Source organism: Dromaius novaehollandiae, chromosome 4 (assembly GCF_036370855.1).
Source record: "Dromaius novaehollandiae isolate bDroNov1 chromosome 4, bDroNov1.hap1, whole genome shotgun sequence".
NCBI classification, from domain to species: Eukaryota; Metazoa; Chordata; class Aves; order Casuariiformes; family Dromaiidae; genus Dromaius; species Dromaius novaehollandiae.
In genome coordinates, this window is record NC_088101.1 from 46,314,425 (window position 1) to 46,333,757 (window position 19,333).

The 19,333-nt window shown below is 41.1% G+C and overlaps 1 protein-coding gene and 1 long non-coding RNA gene across 9 annotated transcripts in view; one reads left to right on the plus strand and one right to left on the minus strand.

Annotated features, from left to right (window-relative positions):
* The window catches only part of SH3RF1 (SH3 domain containing ring finger 1), an 86,342-nt gene extending 71,088 nt beyond the window's left edge, over nt 1-15,254 (minus strand). Inside the window, exons 1-2 of one of the 3 annotated variants that reach the window (XM_064510957.1) lie at nt 15,091-15,254; nt 13,350-13,839 (exon numbers count right to left, since the gene is read on the minus strand). In XM_064510957.1, coding sequence (XP_064367027.1) covers nt 13,350-13,736 — 387 coding nt within the window. In that variant the 5' untranslated portion in view covers nt 13,737-13,839; nt 15,091-15,254. Of the gene's footprint in view, nt 1-13,349; nt 13,840-14,228; nt 14,771-14,861; nt 15,005-15,090 lie in introns of those variants that run through there. The other 2 variants (XM_064510959.1, XM_026122914.2) reach the window with 2 other exon arrangements.
* The window catches only part of LOC112997054 (uncharacterized), a 41,375-nt gene continuing 37,282 nt past the window's right edge, over nt 15,241-19,333 (plus strand). For 3 of the 6 annotated variants that reach the window (XR_010389017.1, XR_010389019.1, XR_010389014.1), the window contains exons 1-2: nt 15,241-15,354; nt 17,451-17,561. This is a non-coding gene — a long non-coding RNA (uncharacterized LOC112997054). Of the gene's footprint in view, nt 15,355-15,604; nt 15,813-17,450; nt 17,562-19,333 lie in introns of those variants that run through there. The other 3 variants (XR_010389016.1, XR_010389018.1, XR_010389015.1) reach the window with 3 other exon arrangements.

Sequence of the window (19,333 nt, forward strand, 5' to 3'; positions counted from 1 at the left end):
GCTTAGGCTTCAGAAATTGAAGTCTGCACACAAAGCCACAGCACTGCAATACAGACAACAGAACCCAAATGGAAGCGTCACCAAGGGCAGAATTTGCTTTGCCTTTCGTACAAAGCGGCGGGGTTTTGCTAAGTCAGAAAGGCACGTTCTGGCAGAAGCTTCTCCGACTCTACCCTCTTCCCTGAAATGGAAGAGAGGAAGGAATAGGAAGCTGAGTTTTCAAAACTCATTCCTGCTCCCAAACCTAGAAAATTAGCGGACAACTTGATTTCAGCTTATCTGAAAACTTACAAGTTCTTACTAACAATTTAGCTTTGAGAAGCGGAGGTATTTGACAAAAAAAAAAAAAAAAAAAAAAAAAGAAAAGAAAAAGAAAAGAAAAGAAAAAGCTGTTTTTAGGAAAATTTGGGACCCTAACCTTATACTGTAAATAGGTAGCGGTTAAAGGAGAGAAAGCAATGATTTCCTAAAAGAGACTGCAGCCAATATCCAGACCTGAGGGTAAGGTTATCTGTTCAGTATGAAAACGATTTATCCAACAAAATGAGGCATCTTTCCCAAACAAAAACAGACATATTGCTGGAGCCAACCATTTAACATTTGCTTGAAACATAGGGTAGACAAGACATAAATTTTTAGAAATGTAAGACATGTCTAATGATTACAATTATCAAGTTAGTACTTCTGTTTGATTCACAGATTTTGATGCAGATAAACCAGCTTGAACTTCAATCTGGTAGTGTGTGACTGGGCTTCAATGTGACTGTATCTAAAGGAAGTTGCACTGAAGTCCCCCCCTAGGGAGAGGAGAAATTCCTCATACTTGGATTTCTTCTGAAGACCATGTCTTCCAATGCTGTAAATCCACATCATCCTATTCAGTGTAAGTACAAAAATGGTTCAGAGAATTTTATTTCTTCCTTTTTTAACAGTTATAGTTTAATCTGTGTATTTGTGAACACAGCAGTACACTAAAGACAAAAATATACACTCAGACAACCACAACCTACAAGGAAAGCAATAAATAAGAACATAAGCTGCACCAAACCAACCTATTTCATTAATTCTCATGACTCCTATCAACATCAAAAAATAAGGGAATTGCCTAACTACATATGCATCACAGACATTTCAAAAGCACAAAGAAAGATTAGGGACTCCATGTTACATCAAATATTACTCAGAACACATTTTAAAAATGGCACGCAAGTTTGCATGTAAAATTGCTCGACTGTCACATAAAAAAGGGCAAAAAACCCCACACAAATACCTCCTGACAGTTGTTTGGTTTTAACTTGAATCACATTTTCTTAAATCCCTTTACTGCAAATTCTGCAAATTTGAAACAAGTGTATAACAAAACACTAAATGTATTTTTATCAGTCTTCTGAAATTTTCAGCAATATCTAACCAAAACAAGGCTTAGTTTCCGTCTGCCTATCATTCTCTAGTAATGCAATTACAAACATTCTCTGTTTCATTGCATTAGACACAGTATTCAACATTTTATTATTTTTAATGAAATAAAGCCACACAAGGTTTGTAGGGAGTGTGTGGGATAACCATTTCCTCCTCCATACCAACTAAAATTAATTTTGGCTTCTTTCATCCTGTTACTTTCGAAGGTGGGGAGCTGGTCAATAAACCACATCAGCTCCCCTCTGCAAGCAACAAAATTATGAACATGTGAAAGAGTATGATTCCCTGAATAAATCACATGCATCTACCATAGGAGTTAAAGTTAGAAATAAGCTTTCATTGACCCATGAGTTTCTTTCCGGACTCAGAGGTTTCAGTATGACAAAATAAATGTAAAATAATGTTAGAAAACTTGTTTCCAGAGAGAAACACTCCACTAGCCATTCAAATTCTCTACCTAAAAGCAACTACATTTATTCGTGAATAATATACACAAACCCACCTTACTGAACAAAAATCATGCATGTTGAAAACGTAATCTTAGAAAGATAGTTCTTCATTTGACTATGGAAAAGTAAGCTGCTCTAAAGGACTGAAAACATACTGAAAATATTCCTTTATGTCTGCTTAGAGAACCTGCCCCACAAAACTCATTGTTATCTGTCATGAGTAAGTTCAAAAGAACAGTATGCAAGGTTGTAACCATTTCCTGTAATCCTAGTAGGATGTTTACATCCTTATTTTTGGTTATTAGTACCTAAAGGACCTATACAAAAGACTGTGGAAACATGGGTGCAGGGTGAAGAAAAGTGCTACCAAATCAGAATAATCACAAATAAGAATAATCACAAAATGTTTTTTTTTCCCTCCTTAGAGAATCGTCTCAAAAATAAAACCACTCCGTCCTCCTCAAACTTATGTTAATTTAATCAATTCCAAGGGTACTAGACCGCATTTTCCAAAATTCTCCTTGAGTTAAATCAACCAAGAACCCAAACTTGTAGCTTTGTTGGTTCTATAAGAACTGTAAGAATTGTTTATTAGTAATAATAACTGACATTTTTAGAATCCTTCTGTGAAGGATCTCAAAGTGCTTTAGAGACATGTATGAAATAACCCTCAGGATAACCCAGAATAGGAAGTTCTGCATCCATTTTGGAAGCAAAATATCAAAGATGCTACCCAGGACATGATACTACATTTAAAAATAAGCGATGAAAAATAAAACGCACAATCTGCTAGGAGAAAATAGATAGCATGTGGGCCAATAAGATTAACTCATGTTGTTCTTACATCACATCTAGCCAATTCCTCCCTATCAGCTCTTCCTCTTTTGATGCTCTTCAAAACCATCCTCAAACATCAGGTTCTCTCTTCAACTTGTTTCACTAGCACTTCCTCCTCACTAGGTCTCTAGTCCCAATTCAGCACTTCCTGGGAGCAAATACCATTTGCTTGATCTGTTTTCTTCACCCTTCCTTTTTCACCTGATCTGTCTTTTGCCATGTCAAGTCTACTACTATAGTTTTGTTTTCTTTCAACATTATTCACCCATTCTCCCCTAATTTGATCTGTCAGGTCCTTATCACCCATTAGTATTGATTTCTCTGCTCTTCAGTCATCTCCTCCCAGAAGCCTCCTCCCATTCCTTCAGCGGGATAAGTGATCCTCTTTATGCTTTATACTCCCTGTGTACTCTTCTGCTCTTTCCAGTTGTAAGGTCACCTTTGGCATCTCTCAGGCCTGGCCTGCACCCTACATCTACCTCCTCTGCTCCTACTTCTGTGCTGTGTGAACACATCTGGCAAGAATGTTGTGGTCAGGTTGACTTCTTCCGCTACATCCTAGTTTTCCCTTCCTCTGATTCCACTACCTCAGGAATTAGGCTGTGAACATCTGAGCAGAAGTCCAACATAGCTTAAAAAAAAAAAAAAAAAAAAGAGCCAATACTGAACAGAGGTAACATGCAGAGTGCAGTGGTGGCCAACACCATATCACCTACATCAGTGTTTTCAGAACTCTGGTCCATGGGCTACTGATTGCCCGAAAAATTTTAAAACACAGCTTGTGAAAAAACAACAAAGAAGTTTTTAAACTTGCATATGCACTAAGGCAAGGAAGCAAACTAAGTTTTTTTATTTACCCCACTTAACATTTAAAAATTAATTTTACTGCAATCCTTGACTCCCCTCCAACAAAATAAAGTGATAGTCCTTTCAACTTTTCCCTCTATCTGGAGGTACTGAGGCAGCATGCCTTACCACACTCAAAAGAAGTTAGAATCAGTGTTTCTCAATGTTTCAAAAGTTTGTATAGATATCCACACTTAGCCCTGGAAGACCAATATGTCTACTGAAAGATTATCTATTCATCTACTTATTGACTATCCCTGCCCTGCTTTAGACTGAAGATCTAAGACGATTATAGAACACAGTGGCAAGGCTGAAGGCTTGTTAACTTAATAAGGCTATAGATTTAAAACTGTGTCAAATTAAACAGGTTTTGAAAATGGCTTAACTGTTCTAGTGTGGATAAGATTTAAGAGTCTCCTCTCAGATCTTTATCTAGCCCATGAAAAAGAGGACCATATGAGATAGTAGGGCTCTGACATATGCAAGAGTGAAGGTTGTCTGCGAGATGCTGATTTTCTTTCAGCAAACTGTGAGCTTCAGAGTAAGAGCTTTATCTTTACTCAGAGGCACATTACCACAGCACACTGAATTTATCTTCACTGTGTTTGTTTAAAATAAACTTTTAGAACAGCTATGCCCTATATATGCCAAGTCAGATAGTCATCTGATCATCTTCAAATACTTCTCATCTTAACACTTTTTAAATCAAAGAGTCAGAAGTGCCGTAATATTTCAGAGCTCCTCATACAAGTAGGAATGCATACTATGACCTAATTAAGATAGCATGCTAATGAAAAATTAATGAACACAATTGTTTCAAATTATTCAGTATTGATCCTCTCACACCTCTGCACAACACTACCTTTCATTCCTTTAGTTCGGCAGCTTGAAAGTCTTGTAGGAGTGAGTACTACTTTTGTCCTTAACCAGAGCTTTTCAAATAGCTTGTCTTGTCAAACAGTGGTTCACGACATGACATAAAATGGGGCTTTAATTCTTTAAAAAGCTTTTAATGTACAGGTATATTTTGAATGTCTCGGGATTGAGAAAAAGAAGGCAAGAGATGTAACATGCACATCTTTCCTTTATGAAAAGCAAAGCAGAATTACCTCACTTCACTGTAACGTCAATGCCATGAAACAAAAGTAATTTCTTTAACAAAGGAATGCTACAGACTAAGAAAGTGTTTTGTTGCTTTTGAGTACTTCAGGTATATGAAGTCCAACAGGACATTCACCAAAGCCTGACTTATCTTCATTATTAACTGAAAATTAAAAATCTATGCAATGCTGATGGCACTTCGTCATTTCAGAGAAGAAAAGGTTATCGGTATTAATTTTTAAGCGACATTCAAATCCTTACCTTTGATCAAAATGCATTTATGATTAATAATATACTTCCTGGCTAGATATTGTAAAAGTCTGCGCATTTATAGAAAGTAATAACAGACGACCTATATTAAGTTCTCTGAAGAATCATGCCTGCTTGGAAGATGGAAAGGACAGTTAAAACCAATCAGAGCTCATATGTCAAAAAACCCTCATCCACAAATTCAAACCATATTTTTAAGGTTATGTGTGGAAAGCTGAACACATCAGCACCATTTCAAACAAAATTACTGAGAGAGAGAGAAAGAGCGAGGGTGAGGGCAGGCGTGTGCGCGCACAAGAGAATCTTGTGCCCATATTGAGGAGACGCATATCTATGAGACCGAGATAAATGAAAGCAGTTATTTAGGCACTCTCAGTTCAGCCAGGCTCTGAGTAGGACTAGTACCACTGTTTATTCTGGCAATCAATCAAGTGGCAATGCTGCTGTCTCCATCTCCACCCAGAATCCTGGTGGCACAGACAGTGCTGTGTGTCTAGGAGATTCCTGCCAAGCTGCTATCTTCAACTTGCAGCACTGCTGGCCCAGAATTTGATGGATCTGTAAACCCAAAGAGAACAAAGGGCTTCTAAAATACTGCAGTAATTGCTTCCTTACCCTAACACTTCAATTTTGAAGCACAGACATTCAAGAACAACTGAAGTCCATCAACTACACAAAATTGCAACAGAGCACTCGAAAAGGGGCATATATCTTCTCTGAACAGCTCTTTAAGTTCTCTGAAGCTCTTCTGTCAGCCAGTTTCTCTTTTTTCTTCTCCCTCTCAGATCTATGGGAAGGTAGAAATCTATAAATAACAGTCTGTATCACCATTTTTCAGTATTCTGGACACATGCCAGAGTCAAGGTATCCATTAGTTTGTCAAGACAGATCAGAAAGGCTGAAGTGACCTTTATGAGTTTGGAAGGTGAACAAAGATAAGGAGTGCAGAACAGAGCACTTTCCTGGAATATGTGACTCTCCCACTTCAGTGCTGCTCACTTCCCAAGATGAATTCAGCTTACCTCAAAGTAGTCATTCTCGGTCAAAGGGAGCGCCCTTAAAAGAGATGCTGGTTTGGCAGTATGAAAAGAAAAACAAAGAAACTAATCTAATCTAACACAACTAATCCAAGAATTCACTGCATTTTGTTAATAAACAGAAAAGCTTCATCTCAGACAAAGAGGCATCTAATAGGAACTGAGACATAACAGAAGTACCCTTTCCTTTATGCCTTCTGCTGAAACGCATGGACTAGCAAGGTGCATGTATGGACAAGGCTGACCAGATGACAATTCTGCTTGAATTACTGAGATACGTGCTGACACTGCGACGTGCACACAGATAATGATTAAAACAGAGGGGGAGAGGAGTATCTTTTACAATTAAAGAATGAGGATAAGCAAAACAATAATAATTACCAATACTTTCTGTTCTTTGTCATAAACACCCCATGAGTTTCTGCAGCTCAGATTCTTTAACAGAGAATTTTTTTTCCTTATTCTTTATTTCTTCCTATGTTTGTCATAGCAAGAGTAAAAGACAAACTGGACACAGAAGAAAGATACAACACGGTGCTATCTTTTTCTTGGAAGTAGTACACTAAATAAGGTCAAAGTAGAGAGGATTTCTGAATAAAGGTCAGTATGGAGCCAAAGAAGAGGAAGGTGTTAAGCATATCTCAAGGAGAGGGATGGGTACAGCACAGAACCAGTCACACAACAAGGGGAATCCCTGGATTGCCTACTTACAAATCTTTCTGTTTATGTCTTACTGCCATAGAAATTAAATACTAATAAAAATGTTATTTGGTTAAAAAAAATGTTGCCTTTCACAAGTCCACTAAAAGTTACACCTTTAGATTTCATTTTTGTGTGGAAGTTCACATTTTTCTGAATGATCAAAGCTTTCTGGATCAAAGCTTGTAACTCACTAGCTAAATCACCACACAGAGGGGAAGAAGACACCATTTTATTTCAGGTAAGCTGTTCCAAAAAAAGTCTACAAAGATGGAGGAATATTAACATTCAACTGGAAGGAGGAGAGAAAAAAGAAAAAAAAGAAAAAAAAAAAAAAAAAAAAAAAGAAGAGTGATGGCAGCCCCCCTCCTTCCTGAAAAAAAGCAATCATACAACAGTATCTTCCACCAATGCACAGAAAAACATCAGAAACAAAAGAAAAAGTGGTCTTAAAGTATCATACTTAAGTACTGTGTTTTCAAAAAAGAATTATTTTCTAAAAAACTAGTGTAATGCATTTATTTAGCTATTTTATCACGCAGATTAACATTAGCTTGTAGTGAAAGGTTGCTACTAAGGTTCAAAATACAGAATTAAGCATTCCTGCAGTGCCAGCATTATTCACATTAGACATTCTCTTTTTATTCTTTCCAGACTACACTCAAATCTACACACAAGTATTCCAGGCAGACACCAACTTCTCTAGACCAAGAATAATGGCACACCAGTTTCTAGAGACTGCTTTTGCGTGTCTGGCTTTTCCTCACTGAGGCATTGATGCAATTTACAGTGAAACATCTAAATGCAAAATGAAATCCCTTTAACAATTTAACGCTAGCCACCAGACCATCTTTGGGACAGGAAATGGACTATCAACAGCTCTCCAGTAATCCGGAAGTCAACCATTTAAAGAGCGAACAGTAACATCTAGTGACCTCAACTGAGACTGTAGATCCATTGTAAAAGACACAATACATACATCCAAAATAAGAACTCAATCCCTGCACTAAAGGCTATACTGCTTAAATAGCAGGTCAGACAAAAGAAGTACTATCAGTCATATCTGCAGATGGGAAACAGAGGCACAAAGAGCTTTGAATGCCTTCGTGCAAGGTTATAAAAGAAGTCTGTGGCAGAGCCAGGAACCGAGCCCGGAAGCCCTGAATCCTCAGCCCAGTGCCTTTAGATACCGAGACAATTCCTCCTTTTTCCTGTCTCCTCCTTTTCTCTCCCTTTACTTAATTGGTTATCTAGCAGAGGAAGCACAGTAACACCATGACAGTCAATTTTCTTCTTCCATTTATAATCTCTATTAAATTTTATCTAGCTTAACATAGGATACAAAAGTATTACAGAAAAAATAGCTGAAATTGTACAAACAATTGTAAATGTAAAACCAGAATTCGGTATTTCAGAGAGCATGAGAGGAAACAAAAATGTGCGTATATGATTTAGAGAAGCTTCTTCAAGTGTCTTCTATCAATCACTGCAGAATATTAATAGGCATCTATCTCCACTTCTTCCAGTTAAAAGATTTCACACATAAAAGTTGCACCTTGCCCCTCCTTACTTCCATAAGAGCGAATACATTCAGGAACATATTTAAAACTGAACAGACTACAATAAACATTAAGATACACTTTTGTTTCTATTTTTAATAAGAAGTGAAAGCAAATTTTGTACAAACTCATACAAATGCAATCCTCAAGGTCAGTCATCATCAGGCAACGATTTTCTAACCTACGAGGACAGAAATCAGTCATGGAACTGACTGTATTAACTACTGCTTTTTACGCATTTCTACAACTATATTTTTCCCAAACCGGTATATTTTTGCAATCTGATCTATCGCCACAGTGCAGGCTTCTTCTACGAGCACACTGACGAGTGGACGTTTAATGATATGACGTTTCTATATACTATTTTATTCTGCTACCTCTTGTTTACAGCTGATCTAAACATCTATTGCAATCTATACCTGCTACTATGCTTGGCTACCCCATATTTGTTTTCAATCCTTTATCAGAGTTATTGACCTATGAATGGCACGTTTTTAATCACATTAAGAGGTTTCCTTGTGACAAAGTCCTGCCAGGACATCAGTTGGCCAAGGACTGTGGTGACTGCCACAGCATTCATTCCAGTTCCTACCAGACCTATGAATCATGCTAAACAATCAAACTGCACTAGTTACTAGCCCGAGCTATTTTCTCCAGGGTGTTTAAGATAAAAGAAAAATGGTTGTTTATGTCATGCATTGAGTCCAACAGTTAGAAAAGCTCAAGTCCTCACCCATGAGAAGGTGGGCCAATGTCCCTCGTGCCCTAAGTTGTGTGTTGAGCTCAAACACCTGGTTGGCAGAAAAAACTTGGCTCCATTTTCTTCATTTTTGGCATTACAGATGTTTCAGCGGTTCCCAAGCACACCTACTGGAGCCCAAGTGACTGCTGCTGCAGTAGTATGGGTGTGGGGTGTACAATTTGCCTGCTATTTTCCAGGGTAGACACAAGCACAAGAAGGGAAGTGTGGGTTTATAATACAGTGCAACACAGCTAAGCTTAGTAGAAATTCACAGAACAAACTCCTACTTGTAGGTTTTTCTTTTCTCTTCAACTTTGAAGAGCTTATTGCAAACATCTGAGATGTCAGTGATTCTCAAGAGAAAAAGTGTTAGGAGTAGACTGAGCAAGAATTTATTCAGGCAGGTAGAAAGCCCCCTTCAACACCTGAACCAACATCTTCTAATAACCTGTAATGATCCTTTACCATCTCCCTTCAAGAAGAATTCACCACAAGTGGTATTACTACAGGTTTCTCTAGTTTTCCAACAGACTAAAGACAAGAGGGCAGGAAAAAAAGCGTTCTTAAGACTTTTCCATTGTCTGCATTATGAAATTTCTCAGTGACATACAATACAATACACTGGAATTATACTATCGACATTCATTCAGCATAAGCATCAGCATTATTTGGCATGGCCGGCCTTTGAGATATTAACACTTTTCTTTGAAAATGTATATTATTCACTTACTTCTGCCTACTTACACTCAGTTCAGAGAACAGCCTGAGACTTTAATTAAAAAAAGAAGTCAACTGTAATAAGATTTTCAGACTATATAGACAACTTGGCTAAGGATTCCACTGAGAAGACAGCCCTTATGTCAGAAACTACTTGGACTATAAAGAAAGTAGCAGGAGAATTAGCATGTCTTAGGCATATATGAATTCAAGAAAAAAAAAACACATGTATCATCATAAAGTCATCTTAAAATAAACTTATCTTCTCGTACAGACATTAGAATGGATCTCTAACATCTACCAACTGACACAGTGAAGTTTAAGACTCCTTCAATAAGCATACTCAGCAAAACTACCTTTAGGAACTTAAGATAATACCTGTGTATGTACACTTGACACCCTTTTTTTTAAAAGTGAGAAAATTCATAATATGAACATAAATTTGAAAGCAAGTGCCCTAAATATTTCCACATTGTCTTTTTAAGGAAACAAGGCTCATGTGATCATGCAGTCCTTCAGTAGTCCCTCAAAACTTGCTCCTGACAACCATTTCCAATCAAATTCAACAGCAGGCTGCAGGTCTTAATACTCTTACAAGCTGTCAAACTAGAAAGGTTTTCACTAAAGAAAGCACTGAATTAGCATCCACACCAAAGAGAAAGCTGCGGCATGAGCTTAACTATTACTTGTCCTCTCAAGCAAGCCGGCTGCTGGGAGCAGAGGAGCTGGGCAGTCACATCAGGCACACCACTACGATGGCTTTGTCCGACCGGCATCCAGGGAAAGGAGCAGGGGGCTTTTGGGGGCAAAACAGAAGGGAAAGTTAGAGAGCTGTGGGGAGAAGCTGCAGTTATTACAGTGGTGGAAGATCATACCTGCTCATCAAAGCAGGGTTACTGCAGTGGGGAAGACGCAAGGCACAGGGCACGGCAGTGAATCCCCCTGGCTCGGTCAGCCTGGGGCTCAAGGCTCCTCACTAGTTGTTTGCTTATTGCAGCGCGTCGCCACATACGTACAGCAAATGCAACGTACAGAGGACTCCATAATAACAGGGCCGGCAGCTCCGCGGTCATTGGTACAGCTCAGGAAATCATGCTGCAGTACATGCTATATTAACCGTTTCTGAAAATTATGGCATCCTCTGAAAGGGCATTTATGAGTTTAGTATTTCTTCAGGGTATAAGCAGAATGTTTATGACTTGACAGCCCTCATCTACATTCACTTCATTTAACGTAACAGCAGCTTTCATTTATTAGTTCCCCTTCAGCAAAATTAGTTCAAGAAATCTGACCCTGCCACTCATCTAGAAACAGACTTTTTTCCCCGACACCCTGAGAGGAATTGTATTTGTAACCATCTTTATGCTACGGTTAGCAAAACAAATAGAGCATTCACCTTCATGTTGTCCATTAATTTGGAGTTTTATTTTCTGAACTTTTTTTTTTAAACCCACTTTTCATACAGTAAGGGAGAAAGTTTCTCTCATGTCCCTCTCCCTACCTTTCAGAATAAGCTCATGCTCTTGAAAGTACTGCCTTTCTAATAAAAAAAAGGACTCTGCACTAAGCAGACAAAAGATGAGAAGATCGTTTTTCCCTTTCTCCCAAAGGGAAGACGACACAAGAACGCCTGTTTTACCTCAAGGAACTTCGAAACCCTAGAAACAAAGATGTATTCAGGCTTACTGTAAAGAGCTCAAGTCCACCAGCAGTATTCACTGAGTATCAGTTAATTGCATGAGGAATCCACATGGTCACAATTTTAATAGCACATGGTATAACATAACTAATAAATTGAAGCAACTTGATGCACCATTCCATATGTTATCACTTTCCACTCTACAGAACATCTGGAAATGCAAATGCTGCACAACAGGATATTGTAGAACATAAAAAAGAGAATATTCTATATTCAGTTTTATTATTTTTCTAATAAGCCTTGAGAACCCCTGAAGTGCACTCATTCACATACGTAGTACGTGGCTGCACCAGAAACCTGTCAGAGGAGAAGCAGTCTTCGACAGCACAGAGTTATTTACCAAGGTCTACATGACAGTACATAAAGAAGTTACACAGACATTTTGCTTTAAGTTGAGGAATGAAATGAAAGATCATGGTAAACTCCTCAATGTTCTGGAGAAGACTGGATTGTTTTTGATACTGCTGAAGTTTCTTTGCAGTCCTGATCAATATTTAGCTTTTTAAAGAAAAAAAAATTATTTTCTCCTTTCTCTTACCAACTAGTCTATGTATGGAACAACACTCATTAACAGGAGGTGGCATAATAATAATTAGTTTTATATTCTAAAGAAAAGAACAGAATGAGAGTACTAAGCAGAGAAAACACCACAATTTAAAGGAAGAACACCTGTATTTTAGGTTCTCACACAAACCTAAGAGAGGTATCTAGGACAGCTTAGAGAGGTTCCAGTTGTGTAAGTAGTACTTAAGACAAATCAGTGCAAGGCTTCTTTCAACTGTAAAGAAAACTAAATCATTCAACTATAATTGAAAATAAAGATTAGCCCTACCAAATACACATTTAAGCCCCCTCCTTCAAACTCTGTAGGACATTGCTCAAAAAAACCCTTCACAAGGGGGAAAACACCTAAGCCCTTTGGAAATTTCACTTCAAACATGAAAGCTCTGAATGTGCAGGCTTCATAAAATGTGTAGCAAAGCCTTTCAAAGAAGTTAGTCTGCCTTGTCATTAGATAAAACAGAGCAAGGTCAGTCATCTCATAAAATGATCTTCCCAGACACGGGCTCTAGAATGGATAATTGCAAATGAGGCTACTGAAGCCTTCAGTATAAGGTATGACAGAGACCACAGGTTGCACGGACCTGAGGAAGGAACAGGAATACAGACATAAGGCAATTGTTTCTCCCATCACAGCTCTCCCATCACAGCACACAGATTTTCTAATTACTTAGGAGGAAAAAAAAATAAATAAAATAAAAAGGAAGAAAAAACACTTAGAAAGAATACTTAGAGAGAAAAATACTTTAAAAAGGGTGGGAGGAGAAAGAGTACAAATAAGTTACCAGTCACAGCAGTTTCTAATCACAGTTTTGTTTTTAAAAAGAAGAGAAGTGAAAACCTAGCTCCTTAGAAGGCAAGGGCAAAAATTCATCAACTTCAACAGGAACAAACTTCCCTGCTGGTGCTTACCACTCATTATATACAACCTACAGGAACCTCGCTGCTGATCTGAATTATCACAGGAAGCACAACAGCCAAAATAAAGTCTCCAGTCTTGCAGTTGACAAACCAAGAACCAGTTCAAGTGTTCTTCACAAGATGTTTACCCTTAAGCTTTACCTGCTTAAGCTTTCCACATAAATTATCTTGTACTGACTATTTAACTTCCTTTTAATAAGAAATTTAATGTATGGAGGTGCTTTTCTTCCCACTGCCTCATCCACTAAAGTTTTAAGAAGGAAGTATTATCCCTAACTTATTGGTATTTACAGAACAGTAAACCAACACTGACAACGCTGATGCGTTTTTTCTAGAAGTCTGCAACAGCACTCCCAAGTATTTTGGTTTGCCATACTTACTATCCGATTGCCTTTCCTCCAAAGCAAAGACCATCAACTGTTCTGAAACAGTGCAGAAAAAGACGTGACTGCAATGAAATACCATCTCCACAACACAAATCTTGGTGCTTACCCTAACAGGAGGGCTCCGTGCTTGCACCCTTTGCTGCTGTCCAGCTTGAGAGCTCTGCAGGTCCTTCGATCCACAGTTAGCAGCAGTGTTGACCTGGGCCCTTAATGCATTTGTGCTACCAGTCCCACCACCAGTGCCAGGTTTTCGAGGCCTCTGTTTGATGCCATCCAGTAGTCTAACCAGCAAAATATTACTGGGAAGTTCATCCACACTGCAGTCCACCAAAGTCCTGCACTCCGGGCACCGAAGCTCGTTTCGAGAGCTCACAATGCCCAGCAGACAGCGCTTACAAAACGTGTGTTGGCAAGGCAAGACTTTCGCCGAAGCATCAAGGCGCTCTAAGCAAACGGGACACTCCAACAGATCCAGCAAAGCCGATTCATCCATTTTCGTTATGTTACTCAACCGAAAAAACAAATCTTTGCAAAATTCGTGTGTTTTGCACACTCCAAGGATATCATGTTACATCCATTCCTCTTCCAGCTGTGCTCTGAAATTTTTTTTCAAGGGGAAAAAGGCATTAATAACCTGGGAAAAAGAGTTAGCGGGACCATTTTATCTGAAGATATTCACACAATGAGCAAAATAAATAAAAGCTCCCTAATCTAATTCAATACAAACCATTTTAAAAAACTGCAATGCACGAAAGGAACTCCTAAATAGCAATACATACTTAAAAACAATAGCAATTTAGATTAACATATCTATTTAGTTAAAATATTACAATAAATACTAACACTTAAGGCTTTGAAATTCAAGCTCTTCTGATTTTAATTTCTGGGAATCCTCAGCTTTCTCAAGTTATTCCAGAATAAAGGGACACCTCCCCAATACAACATGTTAATAAAGCAGGAACTGTGAAAAATAAGCTTAACGCACCTGTAACTCTGCATGTCTATTTGAAAACAGCTTTTTTTCACAATTAAAGCTGCAAAATGTGAGGTCCTTAAAACCACAGCTTGTTCCACAACAAGAGAGCGTACACGGGCAGGGAACGGCACGGGGAAATCACGTTTCAGCCAGTAAGAGCAGATGATGCTCCTACGGTTGCTGGGAAGGGTAACAGCGATATATTCCAAGGATGGGTCTTGAAAACAGCCACTAGTCCACAGGCTTTTGAGTTTCGGCGCAGCCCGGCCTTTAGGAGGCACTTCCCAACTACTGCAAAACGCCCCGGAGCAGGAAGCGCTGCCGAGGATCACTCGCCGGACACGAGTGCCGTGCGTGCGGCGGCGGCGGCGGCAGGCGCTCGACCAGTTTAATTCGCGCAGTAAAGCTGCCAGGAGAGGGGAAGGGAGAAGGGAGGGAAAACAACAACAACGAAAAACCCTCCAGGAAGTCGCAGCAGGCTGCTCAACAGGCAGGGAGACCGCGCGTTTGGCTCGGCGCTGCTGCCCGCCGCGCCGCGGGGGGGTCGCGCAGCCCCAGCCCCGCTGAGAGGAACTCGCGGGGCTCCGGCCCCCATTTCGGCCCCGCGGAAACTACCCGCCCGCCCGCTCCCTCCGCGCATACCTGCTTCTGAACTGCACATCCATACTGAATCTTTCATTTATTATTATCTCTTTTTTTGGCGGTTCACGTGCGGGCGCCCCCCGCCCAGCCGGCGACACCCCGCCGCGGCCCCCGGGCGGGCGGCCGGGGGGCACCGCGCTGTCACGCCGGGCCCGCGGCCCCCACCGCCGCCGCGCCGCCCCCCGGGGGCCGGGGCAGAGGCCGAGGCCGAGGCCGAGCGCGCACTCACCGTGCCGCCGCGCCGCCCGCGCTTTGTTCCCGTGAGGAGGAGCCGCCGCCGCCGCCGCCGCTCGCTCCGCCGGTGCCTCCCCCGCCGCGGCAGCACCGAGGCTCCCCGGCCCGGCCCGGCCCGGCCCTCCCCGCCCCGCCGCGCAGGGCTGACGCGGGGGGCGGCCCCGCCCCGCCCCGCCTCGCCGCGCCGAGGGGCCGCGCTCCGCGCAGTGAGGGCGGTGGCAGCCCCGGCTCCCGGCCGCCGCCCGCCTCGCCCCGCCAGGTGCGCCCCCCCGCGCCGCGGAGCCTCTCGCTGCCGGCGGGCCCGGCCCGGCGCTGCGGCTCCCGCGAGGCGCCCTCGCGGGGGAGCAGGCCGGTGCCCGGCGCGGCGCTTGAGGCGGGCTTCGGCGGCTCTGGCGCGGAGCCCCGGGAGCTCCGGTGGGGGGCAGCTGCGGAGCGGGAGGGTGAGCGGAGAGCGGCGTCTCGCCTCGCGCGGTGCCGCGCTTGGCTCCCCTCCCCGGGCCGCGGAGCGCGGCTCCGGGCGGGCGGCGGGGTCGGAGGCGGCAGGAGGCGCCAGGCTGGGGGTGCCCGCTCGCAGCGCCGGTTAGCGCCGAAACCGCCCGGGAGGGCAGCGCTGCCGAGGCCCGCCCCTGTGCGCAGGATATCGCCTGCTTTGCAGGGAGCTTGTGTAAGATACTGCTGTGCTAGACTGTGAGAATGCAGGGTGAGCTAGAGCCTAAGGTACACTAATCTTCAATTAAATTAATCATAAAAGAAAATAGCAAGAATTAATTTTCAAAAACCACACTTTTTAAACTGGCACCTCTTCTACGGAAGTGGAAGGTCTGAAGGGATGTAAAGCTTTGGTATGCTAGTCCGTTGCAGTTGAACATCTCTTTACTGCAACTCAGAGAGGAAACCATCCGAAGGCTTCCCTGTTGTGTTTAGCTTTGCCCTATTGAAGTTAACTAAGTTTGTTGTCATTCTTACCCGATTTTGTGGACGTCTAAAAAACTTTTTTTTATGCAGGTTTGCATAGGTTGATTGCCTGATAGGCTTTTTTTTTTTTTCTCCTGTCTTGCTTTCTGGATTTGTTAGCTTGGTTGTTTCCTACAGAATTGTTATTCTATGAGCATTAGGATTTCCAAATATATGTGTTCCTGCTGAGTGACTCTTTAACTGATTTTTTTCCCAGTAAAAATAGTAAAAGTTCTAAATGTCTGCACTTCATTGAGAAATAACCTCTCCTCCTCCGTGAATTCCGGGGTTTAAGTAAGCTGATGCAGATGGAGTTCTGGTCTATGTCTGTGCTTTCTAGGGACCATTGTAGCATAAATGGAAGAGTATAAACACCTGATACGTAAAACCATTCCCATTATCTCATAGTATTCCTGTGTTCTGCCATGCAAGCACTGCCTCTACAGAAGGAAGAATCATCAGTACGTTTAAAACATTGACTTGCTTGTTGCGTCTAAACAAAGTTCACCTCACAGATTACACTTTGGGCTTTCCAGAAGATCTCATCGAGGTTCAATAGAAATAACTTACTAGTCTTTCCAGCATAGTATAGTTTTGTAAGCAACATAATTATTGTTGGTGAAACTTCATTTGTTGCCTAAGGAAAGTGCAATATCTGTTAAAACAGTAGCGACATTACGTTACAGGTGGTGCACAAGAGAAGCAAGATGAAAGTTCAGGGAAGCAGGATAAAAAGATTAGCCCTTCATCAGGGTTGGTCTTCGATAATGTTTTATGTAAAGTCTGTAAAATATTAATACCTCTTAGCATACTAGCTAAAGCAGTAAACATTCTGATGAGAATCACGTAAATACATTACTTCCTGGGCAGCAGTAGTTAATATTCAACCAAATATACTTGGCGTAAAAAACTGCGGGTGTGCATGCCGATGTACACCACTGCCCTCTTACGGACGAAGTGCTCTGTCTCAGAGAGGCTACAACAGGCTGATGCCAGCACTCGAAAGAGCAGAATCTGGACTATTATATTGAAGCATGTATTCATTTTCACTTCCAGTCACGTGCAAGGAACCGTACACCTTGCACAGTTTTTACACGAGGAGACCTCCCTTCTTGAAACTGTTCCGTTCTTATGTACAGCTCATTACTTAGCAAGAGTCGTGCAAGGAACTAGTCGATGCAGTGGAGAGACTGCATGTTGCAAAGGGCAGAGAAGCATTCAGAACACAAGTCTGAGGAAAGAGGCAGCTTCTGTCTTCCAGTTAGTGAAACCCTGGATTTTTACAATTGTAATTTCCATTTAAAATATTTTAATATCTGTGAAAATATATTTTACGTGTTTTTTTCAAGTAATAAATTGAACTTCAGAAACTTTCAGGTACAAACTCTGTTTTCTCTCTAGTATATGCCATTTTTCTCCTTCTGGAAGCCACTGGATAAAGAAAGAAAGAAGTGAAGGGCTGTAGATGGAAGAGAACAGGAAAAGGCAAAAAGTCTATCAGCAGCAGAACTGGTAAGCCTGGTTTCGTATGAACCTGTGTTCTGTGTTCAGCATCCTTAGTGCAATAAACCTAGCATATTCCCTGTACTCCTTCTCCACCTGTACTGGTACCTTCTGTTTCTCTTAGGGGCCAACGAGCCTACAGGCTTTTTGTCTTCAGCCCTCTCCACCAATGCAATCATGCTTTCTATTCCCCTACCCCCCAAACCGTACTGCAATAATTCCCATTTCTAACGCATCTCCAAGTATCCTTAGTTTTTCCTATTCCTTTAAAATACTAGGCAGTGTATGCTGGACCTGGCTCTGAGCAATGCTGGCTAATTGACCAGTTGGCAGGCCAAGAAGGAGAGAGAACTTGACCTCTCTTGCACTCTCTTCTTCAGTAGGGATCATTTGATCTTTTCTGGATATGACCACTGTTTTCCATAAAACCTTTAGAATTTTAATACCTTTAGAAATATTCTGTCAGGTTTTGCCAAATAATTGGGAAAGGGCCTGACAGACACACACAATAGGAAATTTGAATAAAAAATAGTATAAGACATTTAAGAATGGTATTCAACTGTCAGCATGCAAATCTTTTGAAACGTACCGACATTTGTAATCAAATGCACTAAAGAGCGAAAGCATTAAATGTACGAAAATACACTAATGTGCTGAAAAGCAAAAACAGGTCTGATCCTCATTGTAACACTACAAAATGTCACTGAAGATTGCGATCCTGATGGCAGGATAACCGGTATGCCTGAAAAAATAATGTTAGCGATCAGTATATTTAGATTCACACAACAAAACTGACCAACTGAATTCTGAGTAAGAGAAACCCTTGCCTGTGGGAATAAACATATGAATAAAACATATTTGTGAATTACATCCTCAAAATCTGAGATCACTTCAATGACTCAAAAGGAAAGTAATAAGAATCATGGAACAAGAGGACTTGTGTCCTATCAGAAAATGTATAACAGAAGATGGGGTCTTGAGGGAACCATCATCTGAAATTTTTTTCATTTTGTGGGTTCAGGAATGAATTTTAACATTAATATTATTTCTACTGAAAAGAATAAACACACTTTTGCTTTAATATACACTTCTTCATACTAAAATAAACTATCTTTCGTAGCTGATTTTCCCAGAAGGGATGGTGTTTCACCATTTGTAACTTCCACATTAGCCCATCTTTCCCATCAATCTCAAGCACAGACCAAAAAGGTTAATCTTATTTCCTCGTAAAGTGACCCCCGGAGATGCAGTGGCAATTTCCTTTCAAAGGCTAAAGGCCAAGAAAAACCTCCCACTGACATCCATTTAGTAAGCTTACCACTGATGCCCACGCTGATATCACTGGATTTATATGAGCAACTATAGCACACAGCAAAGGATGGCTGACTTTCTTCAGTTCCTGGTGGAAATGGGCAAGGATATTCTTCCATGACTTTGTTCCTTTCTCATTGAAAAAGTGTTTTTTTCAACAAGATGTCTGCAACACAGTTAGTGCTAGCTTTAAACTGGCTAGCTCAGTTACTGTTAGTGTAATTCTAGCAACATGGAGCTCAGCATGGTTGATATCGATCAGTCAGTTTGATAGCAAACTGAGTTTTGTCCTGCCCCTGCTGCACCTTCTGTGTTGTGAACTAGTCGCACCAGGATCAATGACTGTAATACAAATGTACATCTAAGGCTTCTGTTTGTGCTGTGTCACAAGGATTTCTGCTATTATTATTCATATCTGTGAGGAGGGAGGAAAAAAGGAGTGATATGTTTTCAGCTTCTAGTTTTAGATC